Consider the following 15,163-nt stretch of genomic DNA (forward strand, 5'->3'; position numbering starts at 1 on the left):
ACATCTGCCCCCTCTCCACTGCTGCCACCCATATGCAAGCAAGCACCCTCCTCTCAGTTATCATTCAGTAGCAGCAACCAAGTATTATAAAGCCACCACTGCTGAACACAAAGGAGCTGCAACACCTTCAGATTTTGCACAGAATTGAATCATACCGAAGCTGACTTAACATTGCAGGTTTCCATAAAGCAAATCCTCCTTCCCCAACACTCATATACAGGTGCTCAGGTTGACACTGCCTTCACTTTTTCAAGGAATCGCCTACTTTTCACCTTTCCTTCCCCACATAAAAATCACACAGTGAAAATGAGCCCTGCTCACCCATTTGATACTAATGGACCTGCTAGCTAGGGATTATGGGAGTAGTAATCCAAAAACAGGTGACGACCCAAATTTGGGAAACCCTGCTCTAGATTATACGGAGGGGCATGAGAAGCATGAGTACTCCTCTTTCAGTGTAATTCCATATAGATCAAAAGAAATACCTATCAAAATATCTGCATATTGAAACAGGTCTCCTCTGCAGGTCCCCAACATGGCTCTTGTGTATAACAAAATACCACACTACAGCAGTGGTAGTGGGGGGGGGAGTAGCCAAAAAGTAAAGAAGAGAGCTGTGGCACTTTAAAGATTTGGCCATTTATTATGGCCTAAGCCCACAAAAGCTTGTGCCACGTAATCAGTATGTTAGCCTGAATCATAAGTGCAGACTATGTTTGGCCTTAGGTGCCTAGGCAACCACAAAATTTAAATGAAAGGGCTGCCCCCCCACTCCACTTGGCGGCATGTGCACACCGTGGGGCATGTGTATGTCATGTTGGCACGCCCCTGTGATTTCTGCAAGTGACATCGGCACACCACAGGCATGCCAACATCACACAGGTGCATGCGCATGCCCTGGTCACCCGCTGTCACGGGGGCAAGGTGGCACGCCTGGCCCGAATATATGAGGATCTACAACTACCCAGTAGCTGGCAACCACTTCCTGAGGACAGTGTAAAGCAACAAGGTGAACTATAGGACATTTCCCAAGTAAACTTGAACTTCAAGCTAAATAATGCACATTGCTTCGTATTTCAGAACCTTTCTAAGTCCTACTTCATACATTGTTTCTAGAATGGAATAATCCTATACATCATCTTGTATCCCAAAGCAGTAGTTACTGCCTTAGAACCTCCAGGAATACAGATTAGCTGCCCTCCCTACCCGTTCTAGCCTTGACTACCACTCTTCATCTTCCTATAGCCCTGCCCAATATCGATCACTTGGCACTGTAAGGGAAATTCCATTAGCGCCAGTTACCATAATAAATCATGGCCAACCGGCACTAATACTGATTACAATTTTAGCTAATCTTCATTAGTGGTTATTAGCATACAGCCACAACCAGTAAATCATAACTACTGATTTGGCATAAAGACCAGAATAGCCCACATAAGTTTTATGCTATCAAGCCTGCAACTTCCAACCAGTATTAGTTATTATTATGTAGTCAGCTTGCTTGGCTGTCTGCATTGCATCACCATATAGAGGCATCACTTGGCTTTGATACCTTATGATAGCCTAAGGTTAAAGCACCATGGGTATAAAGGGGGAGCAGGATATATCCACCGGGGGTGTGTGTGAGAGAGATAATATGTACACAAAAAATAGCTGCTTACCCTTTCTGCACTGTGTCTTCTCAGAGATCCATATGGTATTTTGAAGAGAAATTTTCGGCTCCTGGTTGGTGTCACGGCTGCCTGCACCACCATAGTGCAGTGCAAATCTCTCTCTCTCTCTCTCTCTCTCTCTCTCTCTCTCTCTCTCTGTGTGTGTGTGTGTGTGTGTGTGTACACGTCTCTGTGTGTGAGAGAATGAATGATCAGCCCAAAGAAATTTCCTCTGGGATGACTTAAGGAGTTCCCAGCTTGCAAATAACAAATGGCTCAGTGGGTTGGTTGTTTTCTCCCCGCCAAAAAAGAAACCAAACCCACTAACAAAAAACTTTAGACCATGAGTCAATATGTGGCTTGTTTGAAGTAGAGAGGGGAGGGAGAAGCCCACCCCCTTCACAGCATGCTTCAAGCAGCGTATCTTTAGCTCTGGTTATATTTCTCCCAGCACAAAAAGACTGCTGTGCCACAGAGGTGGAAACATTCTGCTTCTGGGGGGATTGTTCTAAAAATGTCAGCCTCGCTTCTTGTAGCTACAGATGGTAACCAGGTCAGTTGTCTAATCAAAGCTAAATCAGACTTCTTTATACATGCCACCATGTGACTGTAGACCCCTTCTGGTTTGCTCTATAGTTGATCACATGTTCTCCTCCCAAACAATATCTGGTGTATCACCATCTGGTGTGGAGATTAATGTGAAATCCTATGTTCAGATTTTGCTTCCTTCCAGACATGAGAGAGCATAATAGCACACAGAGCAATCAGGCTGGGAACAAAAGAAGTCACCAGCCTGCTCAAGAACACAGTAAAATGACCCCACCAGGCAAAACACAGCTTAGCAGCCATGTACAGTAGACCACAATCAGCTTGATAAAGACTTTTTTTTTTTGCTGCCTGCCTGCCTGGCAGTTGCACCAAATCTAGGGGGTGGAGGTGTCTTCTGCACCCGCAATATTTGTTTGAAGGGGGCTCAGCCCCCCCAATACTGAGGGGTCCAGTGCAACATCACAGAAGGTGCAGTGGCCTGCACAGCATTGGGAGACGTGTGTGACATCACGTGTTACGCGCATGACATCACACATACACGCCCCGTGCCCCCTCAATCTTGGAGGCAACCCAGTGCCACTGCTGCCTGGGATGTAGTTGTGAAGGATTGTCCAGTAACTGGAACGACACGCTACATGGCTGAAGGGCTACATTCGGGACCAATGGTGGGTCACAGTTCTGTAGGCCTGCTACAAAGCCTGAGCATCAGTGAAGAGGTCAGAGGGTTGCAAAATAAATTTACGGCCTCAGATCACTTTGTGGAAGACAGAATGACTCCTGAGAATCACAACGTTTGCCAATCTAAATACCTGGTTTAATGCAGAGCTGGAAAGATTTTTTGGTCAAAAACTAAAAAGCCAACAGGGTGGGGGGGGAGGGGGAAATGCAGTAATGTAATATACAAGCACGTTGTTTCTAACAAAGATCTGGCTGGCATAACTGCACACACATTAAAAGGCATTAAAGGAAAAAGCAGCAGCTTGATGTGGGAAATTCCAAATATTAAAACAATCAGCCTTTGTTCATAATTAGTTCCATATGTGCACTGCAAATTGAGTCAGTGTATGCGTGTGAGAGGGAAGGAGGAAGGGAGGGGAAAGCCAAGCCGGAAAGGATGGAAATGGCTTCAGCATGACTGATTCATATAGATTCATTTAAAAGTCTTGGTATAAGGTTACACTGTTGGCCTTGAAAATGAAAACAGAGATTTCTTGATTTATTTTTTTAAAAAATCTATCTCCTATGACAACTGCCTTCCTTTTTGAAGCACAGCATTCAGGGGCAGATGTTGCTTGCTTCTACATTGGCTGACCTAGGGCGACTTCACAGCATGGAACATATTTTTTTCCCCTGGATTCACATAATTATGTTCACAGGTGGAACAGGGAGCAAGACTGTGATTACTCTCTCTTTTTCTGGGACAATGGAGGAACTTTTTCCCACTAACATGACAATAACTCTGATCTAGCTTGAAAACTGCAAATATAATGAACGACTAGTCCCTTCCCCAGCTCCATACAAGTCATGGAATAAGTTAAATCAGCCAGACTGCATTGCAAGTTGCTTCTGGTCCACTCAATTTCACTCTTAAATGAAATTCATTCATTTATTTTTAAGAGCAACATGAGCACAACCAGGGCTTTTTTCCAGCCAGAACTCTCAGGCAGGTGCCATTGCCATTCTAAGAGAATGAGGGAGGCATACGTGGTGAGTTCTGGTACCTCTTTTTCTAGAAAAAATAGCACTGAGTGCAACCATTCTTTGACATAAGTGCAGCTCTAAAGCGCTCTGGTCCTGGGATCATGGAATTAACCACTAGGCACCCGTGACAGCTGCATAAAACTCTAAACATCTGCTCATATTAAGTTTTAACAATGCCGACTATTTTAAATGAATGGATGTACTTCAGCACAGTGCATTAAACTGTTTTAATTTTGAAACCCTTTTTTGTCTTTAACTGAAAACAAGGGTCTCCGGATTCCAGCTCTACCACTAAAATGAGGCAACCCCCCTTCTGTAGACCCCAAATAACCCCCACGGGTTATCTTACAGTTTTTGTGTGAGATAAAACTTTGATACTCAGGTAGAAGTTGAACAAACAAGAAAGGATTAATTATACAGAGTAAAGTTGGTAAAACAAATGATTTGTTGGGAGATGAAGTTCTTAATAAATCTAGTGGGTGTTTCAGGCTTCTAAACAAGGTAGTAAACATGGAGCTTCTTTTCAACTTCAGTTGCTTATTTTCAGTTAATACCCTTCTGTTCAGTGTTACAGGTTTCCAGCCTAGATGGTCGATGCTCAGCTTCTCTCCAGTTATTTCACTTCAGTTCCTTCACTTAGTGGTTGTGTAGGTGTTTCAGCTTAACACTTTGGCTCCTAGACAAGGGGGGACTTTCCATCAGTTTCCCAACCTTTCCTCACTCCCACTCCTGAGGTACTTCCATCCCAGGGGATCCAGGGGATCCCCACACCCCTCTTAACTGGTCTGGGAGCTTCTCTGTCTAGAGCAGGCATAGGCAAACTCAGTGGCCCTCCAGATGTTTTGGGACTATAATTCCCACCATCCCTGACCACTGGTCCTGTTAGCTAGGGATCATGGGAGTTGTAGTCCCAAAACATCTGGAGGGCCAAGTTTGCCTATGCCTGGTCTAGAGGATCCCTCCCCTCCTGACTGACAGGAGACCCAAGGAGACTTTATCCTCACAGACTCTTTTTCTCCTTGTTCAAATTCAGCCTTCCCTTTCCTCCTGTCTGAATACTCTCCCACGATACTGCACTTGGTCTTTGTATCTAAGCTCAGAGACTCCTTTCTATAACTGTGGATATTCTGCTCCTCAGAGTGGATGTTCCACACACGGACCAGAACCAACTCTGCAACTCCACCTCCTGTTCTTTCCCTTAGACTATCGGCTTCTTTCTGCTTTTATTCTCCCTGGCTCCACCCCCTTCTGACTAGGCTGTCTTGGCAGCCAATCAGAGAGAGGCACCAGCTCTCTGGTGGAATTCTGTGGCACTGCACCCCCAGGCTCTGGTCTGGCTCAGCTGTCTGTCACAATGAACTTCAGAAGCATTTGTGCTACTTGTACAATGAATGGACCCCAGCAGAAAGTGTCACTCAGAATAGTATATTGGAAGGTGGCCCTCCTGAACCCCACCAAGCCTATTGAGGTCCCCCCAACCCAGTAGATCCAAATGGATTTCGAAGTGCCTTGATTTCTTAAGACATGGCAGCTATAACCCATTCCTATATAGTGGTACCTTGGTATCGAATGGCTTGGCTCCCGAAGAAATCGGCTCCTGAACACCACAAACCTGGAAGTAAGTGTTCCGGTTTGTGAATTTTTTTCAGAAGTAGAACGTCTGACGCGGCTTCTGCTTGAGTGCAGGAAGCTCCTACAGCCAATCGGAAGTTGCGCCTTGGTTTTCGAATGGTTTCAGTAAGCGAACGGACTCCTGGAACAGTTTAAGTTCGAGAACCAAGGTACCACTGTACTGTGGGAACACTGGATTGGGAAATTAACTGAATGATAATAACTGCAAGAAGCACTTTATTTAAAATAAAATAAATATGCCCTGAAAGTTAATGCTTTGGAAAGCTGAGCACTCCAACAGAAGCTATGTTGCAAAGGTTCTGCTACTTTGTGTGAAACAACTGCTGCCTCTCCTTTTGGGATGAAAAGTTTAAGGCCGGAGATGGACAAAAGCTCTTGCTATAATAGAGAAATCTGTTGCATCCATTGTTGCTTCAGTGTACAGACACATTTCCTTTGCCCCACATTTCTTTTGTCTCTGCCCTAAATGATTTTGCATGTTTTTAAAATGACCGAAAATTCCTGACCTGACAATGGGCAAGAGTGCTTCTCTTACTCCACCTATAGCTGTCTGGAAAAGCAATTGCTTGTCTCAATCCAGAATGGAGTTTGGGTGTAGCCCTTCACTTCTTGGCAGATTGGAGAGGAAGAAATTCAAAGGGATGTGAACGATCACTTCTAATTCATCTTTTCTATTCAATTTCAAAAGCAAGGGGGACAACAGACTTACAGAGTAACACAACTTTGGACTAATAGACAGAGAAAAGCCTGTCTCTCATATTCATTTGCATTGTCCATCACCCACCCACCCATGTGCAGACCTGCCAGTTGCAGTCTATTCATCCAAATGGTGCCACTATAGCACTCTCCAAGAACCACGGATTCCATGCCTGCAGTGCAGGGTAAATGCATGCCCAGCAATAAATGAAAGTTTTCTTGTGTGTTTTTTAAACAGCCTCTTGCCCTAGACAAGAGTAACTGTGATTGCCAGGCTATCTGGCTGTTGCCTGGTCTGCTTGCTCTTTGCTTGGATCTATCACCTTCTCAGAACTTTTGCTAACTGTACCTCTAATTGCTGAAAGCATGAATTTTTGCTTGCTGTAAATCATTAGTGTTGGTTGAGAAATACCTGAAGTGTGGAGTTTCATATAAACAGCTGCTTGCAGGAAGTCATTTGTATGGGCAATAATGACTTTTATTAGTCCTGCAAAACCCATCAATGAGACAGAGTATATTTCAGTGTCATTTACAGACTCATTCCCATTAACAATTTATGCATCTACAGTCCATTTCTCTCTCTTTCTTCTAAGAACTCAAAGCAGCAAACACTTCAGAGGTCTGGTGCCCAAATGCTCATTGCCATCTATCTCCATTTGACTATATGAAACCCTCTCTTCTTGGACCTCGCAGCATATCCAGGCTTTGATGTATTCTGGAAGTTAATTAAAGAATAACATTGGAGGCAGGACTAGGAAAGTCAGTGTCCCTGTTGTTGCAGCGAATAGACAGGTAAATCTTTAGTTCTAGGTTTGCATTGTGACAGAGGGAAAATTGTTGTTACTTCAAAAAATTTGATTGAATGGGTGGAACTCATAGGCCATGCTTGATAGTAATTGTGTGAGGGGAGAACGAGTGAACAGGGCTCAGAATTGACCAGTGCATCATCCCTGGGGAACCATATGCCTTAATTTCTTGGGGGCTCGTTCATTCATACTTCCCAAAAGGAAGTACTGTGGTAATGCCCAGGAGAGCCAGAATTATTTGCTCTGAGAGGCACCAAGGAGTCTGTGATCCATCCATCTGAGTGTGGAGGCAGAGATGCCTCTTCAGGGTTCAGCGGATGAGATGCAAGCTCGGGTGCCACTGAATTCATATGAGAAGTGTTGGGGTTGGAGCCAGCTCTCCTCCTTGGGGCTTCTGTTGTAGGAGGACTCTGCATCTGAGGATTCCTGGTCCAAGACAAGCGAATTCCTCAATATGGGACCATTATTTCAGTCCCTATCCAGGCGCTTGGGAACCAGGCAGAATCATTTTGGAGATGTGGTCCACGGCCTGCCAGGTGGCTATTTCTACACGAAAACTTCTGGTTGAATTTAATATCTTGAAAGATTGGACCTAATTGGGAACTGAAGGGATGCTGCTTCCTGTTCTCATCACTCTGAATAGTAAGAATTCCCAGAGTTTACAAATCAGCTGTTTTCCCAGTAGATTTTATTGTTGTTAGCAGCCTTGGGCATTTTTCATGTAAAGATGGATATAAATGTAACTAACATGCTAAGGGCAGGATTCAGACTAGCAGTCCCACTCGTGGAAGCCCATGCAAGAGCCTCTGCATGTGCAGCAGACCTCCGCTCCCCTCCTTCCCCTCTGTGCTCCATGCGCTGCTGGAATTGTCTCAATGGGGTTTGGGGGGAGGGCGATCGTTCTGTCTGGCAGGCTGAAAAGCTTTGGCTGAAGGACGGACTGTCACGGTGCTGCTTTGAATTCCTTCACAAAGAAAATGATGCAGAGTTGCATGCATCATATGTAACAGGAGAAATAACTGGGAGTTAACTTTTCCTTCTGTTTCACTCATACGCTGAATTTTGTAAATGCGCCTCATCTGATGAATTTCTTGAATCTGTTTAACCATGATCTAAAGGAAGCTAGACTTTGATCACTCCTCAGTGCTTGTGCTTCAGTGAATGTGATTAAATGAATCTGACACGTGGGAGCCTATTTACAGGAAATATTTGTCAAAGTATCATTGCATGGGGTTTTCTCCCATCATAAATTATTTTATTAGAATTAGAGAGCCTTGCAAAATTCCTGTAATTTTTTGGCATGTGTAGTTTCACTTGCTCAGTCCTGGTCTCTCTACAAGCATCACTAGAACAGAAAAATAAATTGCAGTTTATGGTGTGCCCCCAAAACCTCTTATCATTCCACAATCTCCTTAAATATTTATAAGACACCCTTAAGTTTGTTCACTATATAGATATATAAATAAAAGAGTGAATGCTGTCAGTGCAGAAAATAGTTTGGATTTTCTATTTTCCCACATGCCTCTGAGGAGCAGCCATTAATCAGAGAGGGAAGTTGTTTGACACAGCTGCCTTTGAGACATACTGCTCTGATATCACCAGGGGAACAAGGAAGTGTCCTTTGGCCTGGAACACTTACATAAACAAAAAGGATTCTGTAGCGGATATAATTTCTCATGTCATGATCAGCTCTTAGGGCTGCAGGAAATGGATCTCACTCTGGCACTTGTATTAGCTCAGTATTTTAGGCTACTGCCTATATGTTTTTGCAAGGGCCATATCCTGAAAGCTACTGGACAAAATGCCGGTAGCAGAGCAAAGGGGCCAAAGGTTGCCACCGCCCACTAACCTTGCTGCTGCTGCTCAGCACCAACAATTTCCAGCACAGAGAAAGGGGCCAAAAACCCCCAATCTTCTATTTTGTGTCCATTTCGTGCAAATGTCATAGACCAAATGGAGCAAACAGCACGCAGACCTAGTGGTGGGAGGAAAAAATCCTTAAAGAAGAGACACGGGGGAATGATTAATGGACTTCAATGTCTGTACACTAATGCGCAAAGCATGGGAAATAAACAAGATGAGCTTGAGCTCTTGGTACAGCAAACTAAATATGACATAATAGGCATCACTGAAACCTGGTGGGATAAGTCCCACAATTGGAATGTAATAATGGAGGGATACAATCTATTTCAGAGAAACAGAGCAGACAAGAAAGGAGGAGGAGTGGCGTTGTATGTCAGGGATGTGTATACCTGTGAAGAGATCCAAGATTTAGAACCTCAAAGCCAAAGTGAGAGCATTTGGGTCAAAATTAAGGGAGAGAAGAATAACAGTGACCTCATTGTGGGAGTTTACTATAGATCCCCAAGCCAAACGGAGGACATAGATGATGCCTTCCTGGAACAGATGGCCAAGCATGCAAAAGGAAGGGAGATAGTAGTAATGGGGGACTTCAATTACCCGGATATTTGTTGGATGTCAAACTCAGCCAAGAGCATAAGGTCAAACAGATTCCTCACTGGCCTTGCAGACAACTTCATTGTCCAGAAAGTGGGAGAAGCAACAAGAGGAACAGCCATTTTAGATCTGGCCCTAACCAATGTTGATGACCTGGTTAGTGGGGTAGAAGTGGAAGGATCATTAGGCGCGAGTGATCATGCTCTTCTGAAGTTTACTACCCAGTGGAAAGGAGCAGCCAAGCATACTAGGACTCAATTTCTTGACTTTAAGAAAGCCAACTTCATAAAACTTAGGGAAGTGCTGGGTGAGATCCCATGGACAGTAATACTAAAAGGAAAGGGAGTTCATGATGGCTGGGAGTTTGTTAAGAGGAAGATAGTAAAAGCACAACTTCAGGCAATACCAATGAGATGGAAACATGGAAGGTGCCTAAAGAAGCCAGGGTGGCTATCTAAATAACTTTTAACTGAGTTAAGATTAAAAAAGGATGTGTACAAAAAATGGAAAAGGGGGGAAACCACCAAAGAGGAATTCAAACAAATAGCCAGCACGTGTAGACACAAAGTCAGAAAAGCTAAAGCAAAGAATGAACTCAGGCTTGCTAGAGAGGTTAAAAGCAACAAAAAAGGTTTTTATGGGTATGTTCGTAGCAAAAGGAAGAAGAAAGAAACAGTGGGGTCACTCAGAGGAGAAGATGGTGAAATGCAAACAGGGGACACAGAAAGGGCTGAACTCCTCAATGCCTTCTTTGGCTCAGTCTTCTCTGATAAAGAAAACAATGCCCGACCTGAAGAATTTGGAGCAAATGATTCAGCAGAGGAAACACAGCCCAGAATAACTAAGGAGATAGTACAAGAATACTTGGCTAGTTTAGATGTATTCAAGTCTCCAGGGCCAGATGAACTGCATCCAAGAGTATTAAAAGAACTGGCAGATGTGATCTCAGAACCACTGGCAGTCATCTTTGAGAATTCCTGGAGAACAGGCGAAGTCCCGGCAGACTGGAGGAGGGCAAATGTTGTCCCTATTTTCAAAAAGGGGAAAAGAGAGGACCCAAATAATTACCGCCCAGTCAGTCTGACATCAATACCAGGGAAGATTCTGGAGCAGATCATTAAGCAAACAGTCTGTGAGCACCTAGAAAGGAATGCTGTGATCACCAATAGTCAGCATGGATTTCTGAAAAATAAGTCATGTCAGAATAACCTGATCTCATTTTTTGACAGAATTACAAGCCTGGTAGATGAAGGGAACGCAGTGGGTGTAGCCTACCTTGATTTCAGCAAGGCATTTGACAAGGTGCCCCATGATATTCTTGTAAAGAAGCTGGTAAAATGCGGTCTTGACTATGCTACCACTCAGTGGATTTGTAACTGGCTGACTGACCGAACCCAAAGGGTGCTCATCAATGGTTCCTCTTCATCCTGGAGAAGAGTGACTAGTGGGGTGCCACAGGGTTCTGTCTTGGGCCCGGTCTTTTCAACATCTTTATCAACGACTTGGATGGTGGACTCAAGGGCATCCTGATCAAATTTGCAGATGACACCAAACTGGGAGGGGTGGCTAACACCCCAGAGGACAGGATCACACTTCAAAATGACCTTGACAGATTAGAGAACTGGGCCAAAACAAACAAGATGAATTTTAACAGGGAGAAATGTAAAGTATTGCACTTGGGCAACAAAAATGAGAGGCACAAATACAAGATGGGTGACACCTGGCTTGAGAGCACTACATGTGAAAAGGATCTAGGAGTCTTGGTTGACCACAAACTTGACATGAGCCAACAGTGTGACGCGGCAGCTAAAAAAGCCAATGCAATTCTGGGCTGCATCAATAGGAGTATAGCATCTAGATCAAGGGAAGTAATAGTGCCACTGTATTCTGCTCTGGTCAGACCTCACTTGGAGTACTGTGTCCAGTTCTGGGCACCACAGTTCAAGAAGGACGCTGACAAACTGGAACGTGTCCAGAGGAGGGCAACCAAAATGGTCAAAGGCCTGGAAACGATGCCTTATGAGGAACGGCTAAGGGAGCTGGGCATGTTTAGCCTGGAGAAGAGGAGGTTAAGGGGTGATATGATAGCCATGTTCAAATATATAAAAGGATGTCACATAGAGGAGGGAGAAAGGTTGTTTTCTGCTGCTCCAGAGAAGCGGACACGGAGCAATGGATCCAAACTACAAGAAAGAAGATTCCACCTAAACATTAGGAAGAACTTCCTGACAGTAAGAGCTGTTCGACAGTGGAATTTGCTGCCAAGGAGTGTGGTGGAGTCTCCTTCTTTGGAGGTCTTTAAGCAGAGGCTTGACAACCATATGTCAGGAGTGCTCTGATGGTGTTTCCTGCTTGGCAGGGGGTTGGACTCGATGGCCCTTGTGGTCTCTTCCAACTCTATGATTCTATGATTCTATGAATTCCTCTTTACAATTCTGTTAGCCACTGTGAGCAGACTAGGAAGGTCCACCTGGTGCCAACTTTGTCATTCTTCTGGTGATAGGCAAATATTATTATTATTATTATTATTATTATTATTATTATTATTATTATTATTATTATTATTATTATTATTCCTGTGCATTAGGGAGCACCAAAGATTGGATGTTTTACATTTTGTTGTGCTGTTGTAAATGACTTCAGGGCTTTTTGTTTTTGGAAGCTAAACAAAAATCCAATAAACCGAACCTAGTGGAAAGGAATATTAAATAAATATGGACTTTAAATCTTGTTTAACTCGACCTCATTGCATCAAAACGTTAATGCTTAGCCTTTACATGGAGCTTTAGCATATTCAAAGCATGTCAGCTGCATCATCTCTGTGTCCTTACAACAATCCTGTAAGGTAGGTCATTATAATCACATATGGCAGATGCAAAGTCAAGAGATCAACACCTTCTGCTTGCTGCATCCCACCCACCAGCTCAAGCTTAAATAGTTGAATCCAGGCATCTTAAGCCAGGAGAACACACATCTTAGGACTTGATTTGGGTACAACCTTTCACAGCCCAAGCCTGGCTCTGACCATTTTAAGCATGAGAGACCAGCCAGGAATCTGTGAGCTTACTCTTAGCACAGTTCAACCAGATGAGCTCACCCCTCTTGCAGAGAAATAAAAAAATACTGGTTATTTCACAGAAGCCAAGGGTATCCGTTAGGCTATTACATTATGTATGATTTGTGACTGTACAAAGTACCAACTAGCTCCCCTTTGTTCCATTAGCAAGTCCCAGCAGCTCTGCCAAACTGAGCAATCTATTGCTTCCCATATAGGTTAATGGATCACTTTACATTTTGATAATGTCTTATATTACTGCATGTTTCATTAAGACTGATGTCATGTTCTCAACACCAATGATCAGTTGGGGCTGTGAGGATGCTTAGCAATTATAGCAGGTAAGAAGGCACATTGGATTCTTCCATGCTTTCTAGAAAAGTCCATTATCACCTCTTCTTTTTTTGCAATCCCTTTCTACTCAGGAATGTAAATTTTGGTAATCTGTACTAATAGATTGTGTTTAGTGAAGCAACAATACAAATTCAGGAATTATTACACCAACAAAAAACAACAACAAAGAACAAATATTATCCACACTACTGATTTTTGGTGCTGTCTACATACCTCCAACTGAAATGCCAGAGATTTTCTCGGACAGTTCTGGTTATCCTCAGTGGATGTTACTAGAAAACTGCTGAAGTGCTGTCTTTGTCTTCCAGATCAGAGCTGTGTTCAACAGTGCATTTTAATTTTGTTTAGGGACAGATTAATTCCAGGGCTGGCATCAGCACCTGGCATCTTGGGCAGCTGTGATGGCACCACCAGCCTGGCAGGGCTCAGTGGTGATGCCTACACACCCACCCACACCCGTCCCAGAGCTTTGAGCAGTGTCAGCCGGCTTGATCTAGACATCCTTTTAATTTTCCACAGTGCTCTTGGCCTACAGTTGCTCTGGCTTCCCTTATTCTTTTGAATCTAGCAAGCGGCTTTCAAAGAAGTCAAACACTAGACAAGTTGTGTAGCTCTGGCAGTACTTCATTTCCCAAATTCAGCATTTAAAAGCCCTGCAAGCCAACTAACACTCTTTTCAGAGTTCAAAGGACCCCCACCCCATTTTAACGCTTTAGCCCATCTATGAGTCTTTGGCTGTGGTTTGGCCACTCCTGTTCAATTCTCTGTTCAACAAGCTCTGAGGACAGCTAAGTGAGGACAACTAATTAGGTCGCGTCGCGTCTGATGCTTCCCTTTTTATCTCATTTCACAGAAGCCACAAAGCCTTCTAGTGTCCTTTCGGAATAAAAGGGAGGAAAGGGCCAATAGGGCAACTGCTGCTTTGGAGATAGCATGGTACCAATGCTGTAACAAGAACATTATGTCCTCAGAGAAAGCTGCTGATAATGTGAGAATGGCAAAAGAAAAAAAAGCGGAGGGAAGCATAACCATACAAATTGTTGGTGGCGGCAGCAGGGCGGGGGGAGTACTAGAACTATCACAGGACATCTCCATACTTGGATCCAGCTGCAGAAAGTCAACTTGCCCTGCACATGGCTGCTCAAAACACAACTTCATGGGTATACCTCCATGTCACAAGTTGCTTGTGGGAAAGCAGCTTGCCACAATGTTCCTCTTTTCTCACTCTTTGTGGGACAGAAACAGCTAAGGTGGTTTGGAGAGCCATTTCGCATGCACAAGACTTGCTACATACACCTTCCGTCACACAACTGTGCTTTAATCAGCTTCTTCCATGCAGCAGATCACACATGTTAATGAAAGCTGCAGGGGCAAAACCAGGCTTTCTTTCCCCCAGGGGTCAAAGACAGAGTTTAGCACACACCCTGCGCATCTGCGCACAGACACACAGCTCACAACATTTGTTCGTAAAGGGCATCAAAGTAGAAAATATATTATTTGAATTCAATGCTTTATTTTTAAACAATATTTTAATTGATTTCCAGCATAATTTACCCAACAAAATATCCAGCGTAATTTATAACAAGTAAAGTATGCATTTTTTATGGTCTTAGGAGGGGGTGCCTCAGGGTTCCATCCTCTCCCCCATGCTTTTTAACATCTATATGAAGCTGCTGGGAGAGATCATCAGGGGGTTTGGGCTGGGTGTTCATCAGTATGCAGATGATACCCAGCTCTACCTCTCTTTTAAATCAGAACCTGTGAGGACAGTGAAGGTCCAGTGTGAGTGTCTGAGGCTGTTGGATGGATGGGGGCTAACAGATTGAGGTTGAATCCTGACAAGACAGAAGTACTGTTCTTGGGGGACAGGGGGCGGGCAGGTGTGGGGGACTCCCTAGTCCTGAATGGGGTAACTGTGCCCCTGAAGGACCAGGTGCGCAGCCTAGGAGTAATTTTGGACTCACAGCTGTCCATGGAGGAGCAGGTCAATTCTGTGTCCAGGGCAGCTGTCTGCCAGCTCCATCTAGTACGCAGGATGAGACCCTCCCTGCCCGCGGAATGTCTTGCCAGAGTGGTCCATGCTCTAGTTATCTCCGGCTTGGACTACCGTAATGCGCTCTACGTGGGGCTACCTTTGAAGGTGACTCAGAAACTGCAATTAATCCAGAATGTGGCAGCTAGACTAGTGACTGGGAGTGGCGGCCAAGACCATATAACACCGGTCCTGAGAGACCTACATTGCTTCCCAGCACATTTCTGAG

The 15,163-nt window shown here is 44.1% G+C and overlaps 1 protein-coding gene across 5 annotated transcripts in view; it reads right to left on the reverse strand.

Annotated features, from left to right (window-relative positions):
- The window catches only part of FRMD4A (FERM domain containing 4A), a 426,455-nt gene that overhangs the window by 276,503 nt on the left and 134,789 nt on the right, over positions 1–15,163 (reverse strand). The window contains exon 1 of one of the 5 annotated variants that reach the window (XM_083574964.1): positions 1,662–1,916. The exons of the other annotated variants lie outside the window; for them this stretch is intronic. Within the exon in view, the coding sequence (XP_083431090.1) occupies positions 1,662–1,754 (93 nt within the window). The 5' untranslated portion in view covers positions 1,755–1,916. Of the gene's footprint in view, positions 1–1,661; positions 1,917–15,163 lie in introns of those variants that run through there. 5 annotated transcript variants of the gene reach the window in all.

Source organism: Podarcis filfolensis (assembly GCF_964270895.1).
Source record: "Podarcis filfolensis genome assembly, chromosome: 10".
Taxonomy (NCBI): Eukaryota; Metazoa; Chordata; class Lepidosauria; order Squamata; family Lacertidae; genus Podarcis; species Podarcis filfolensis.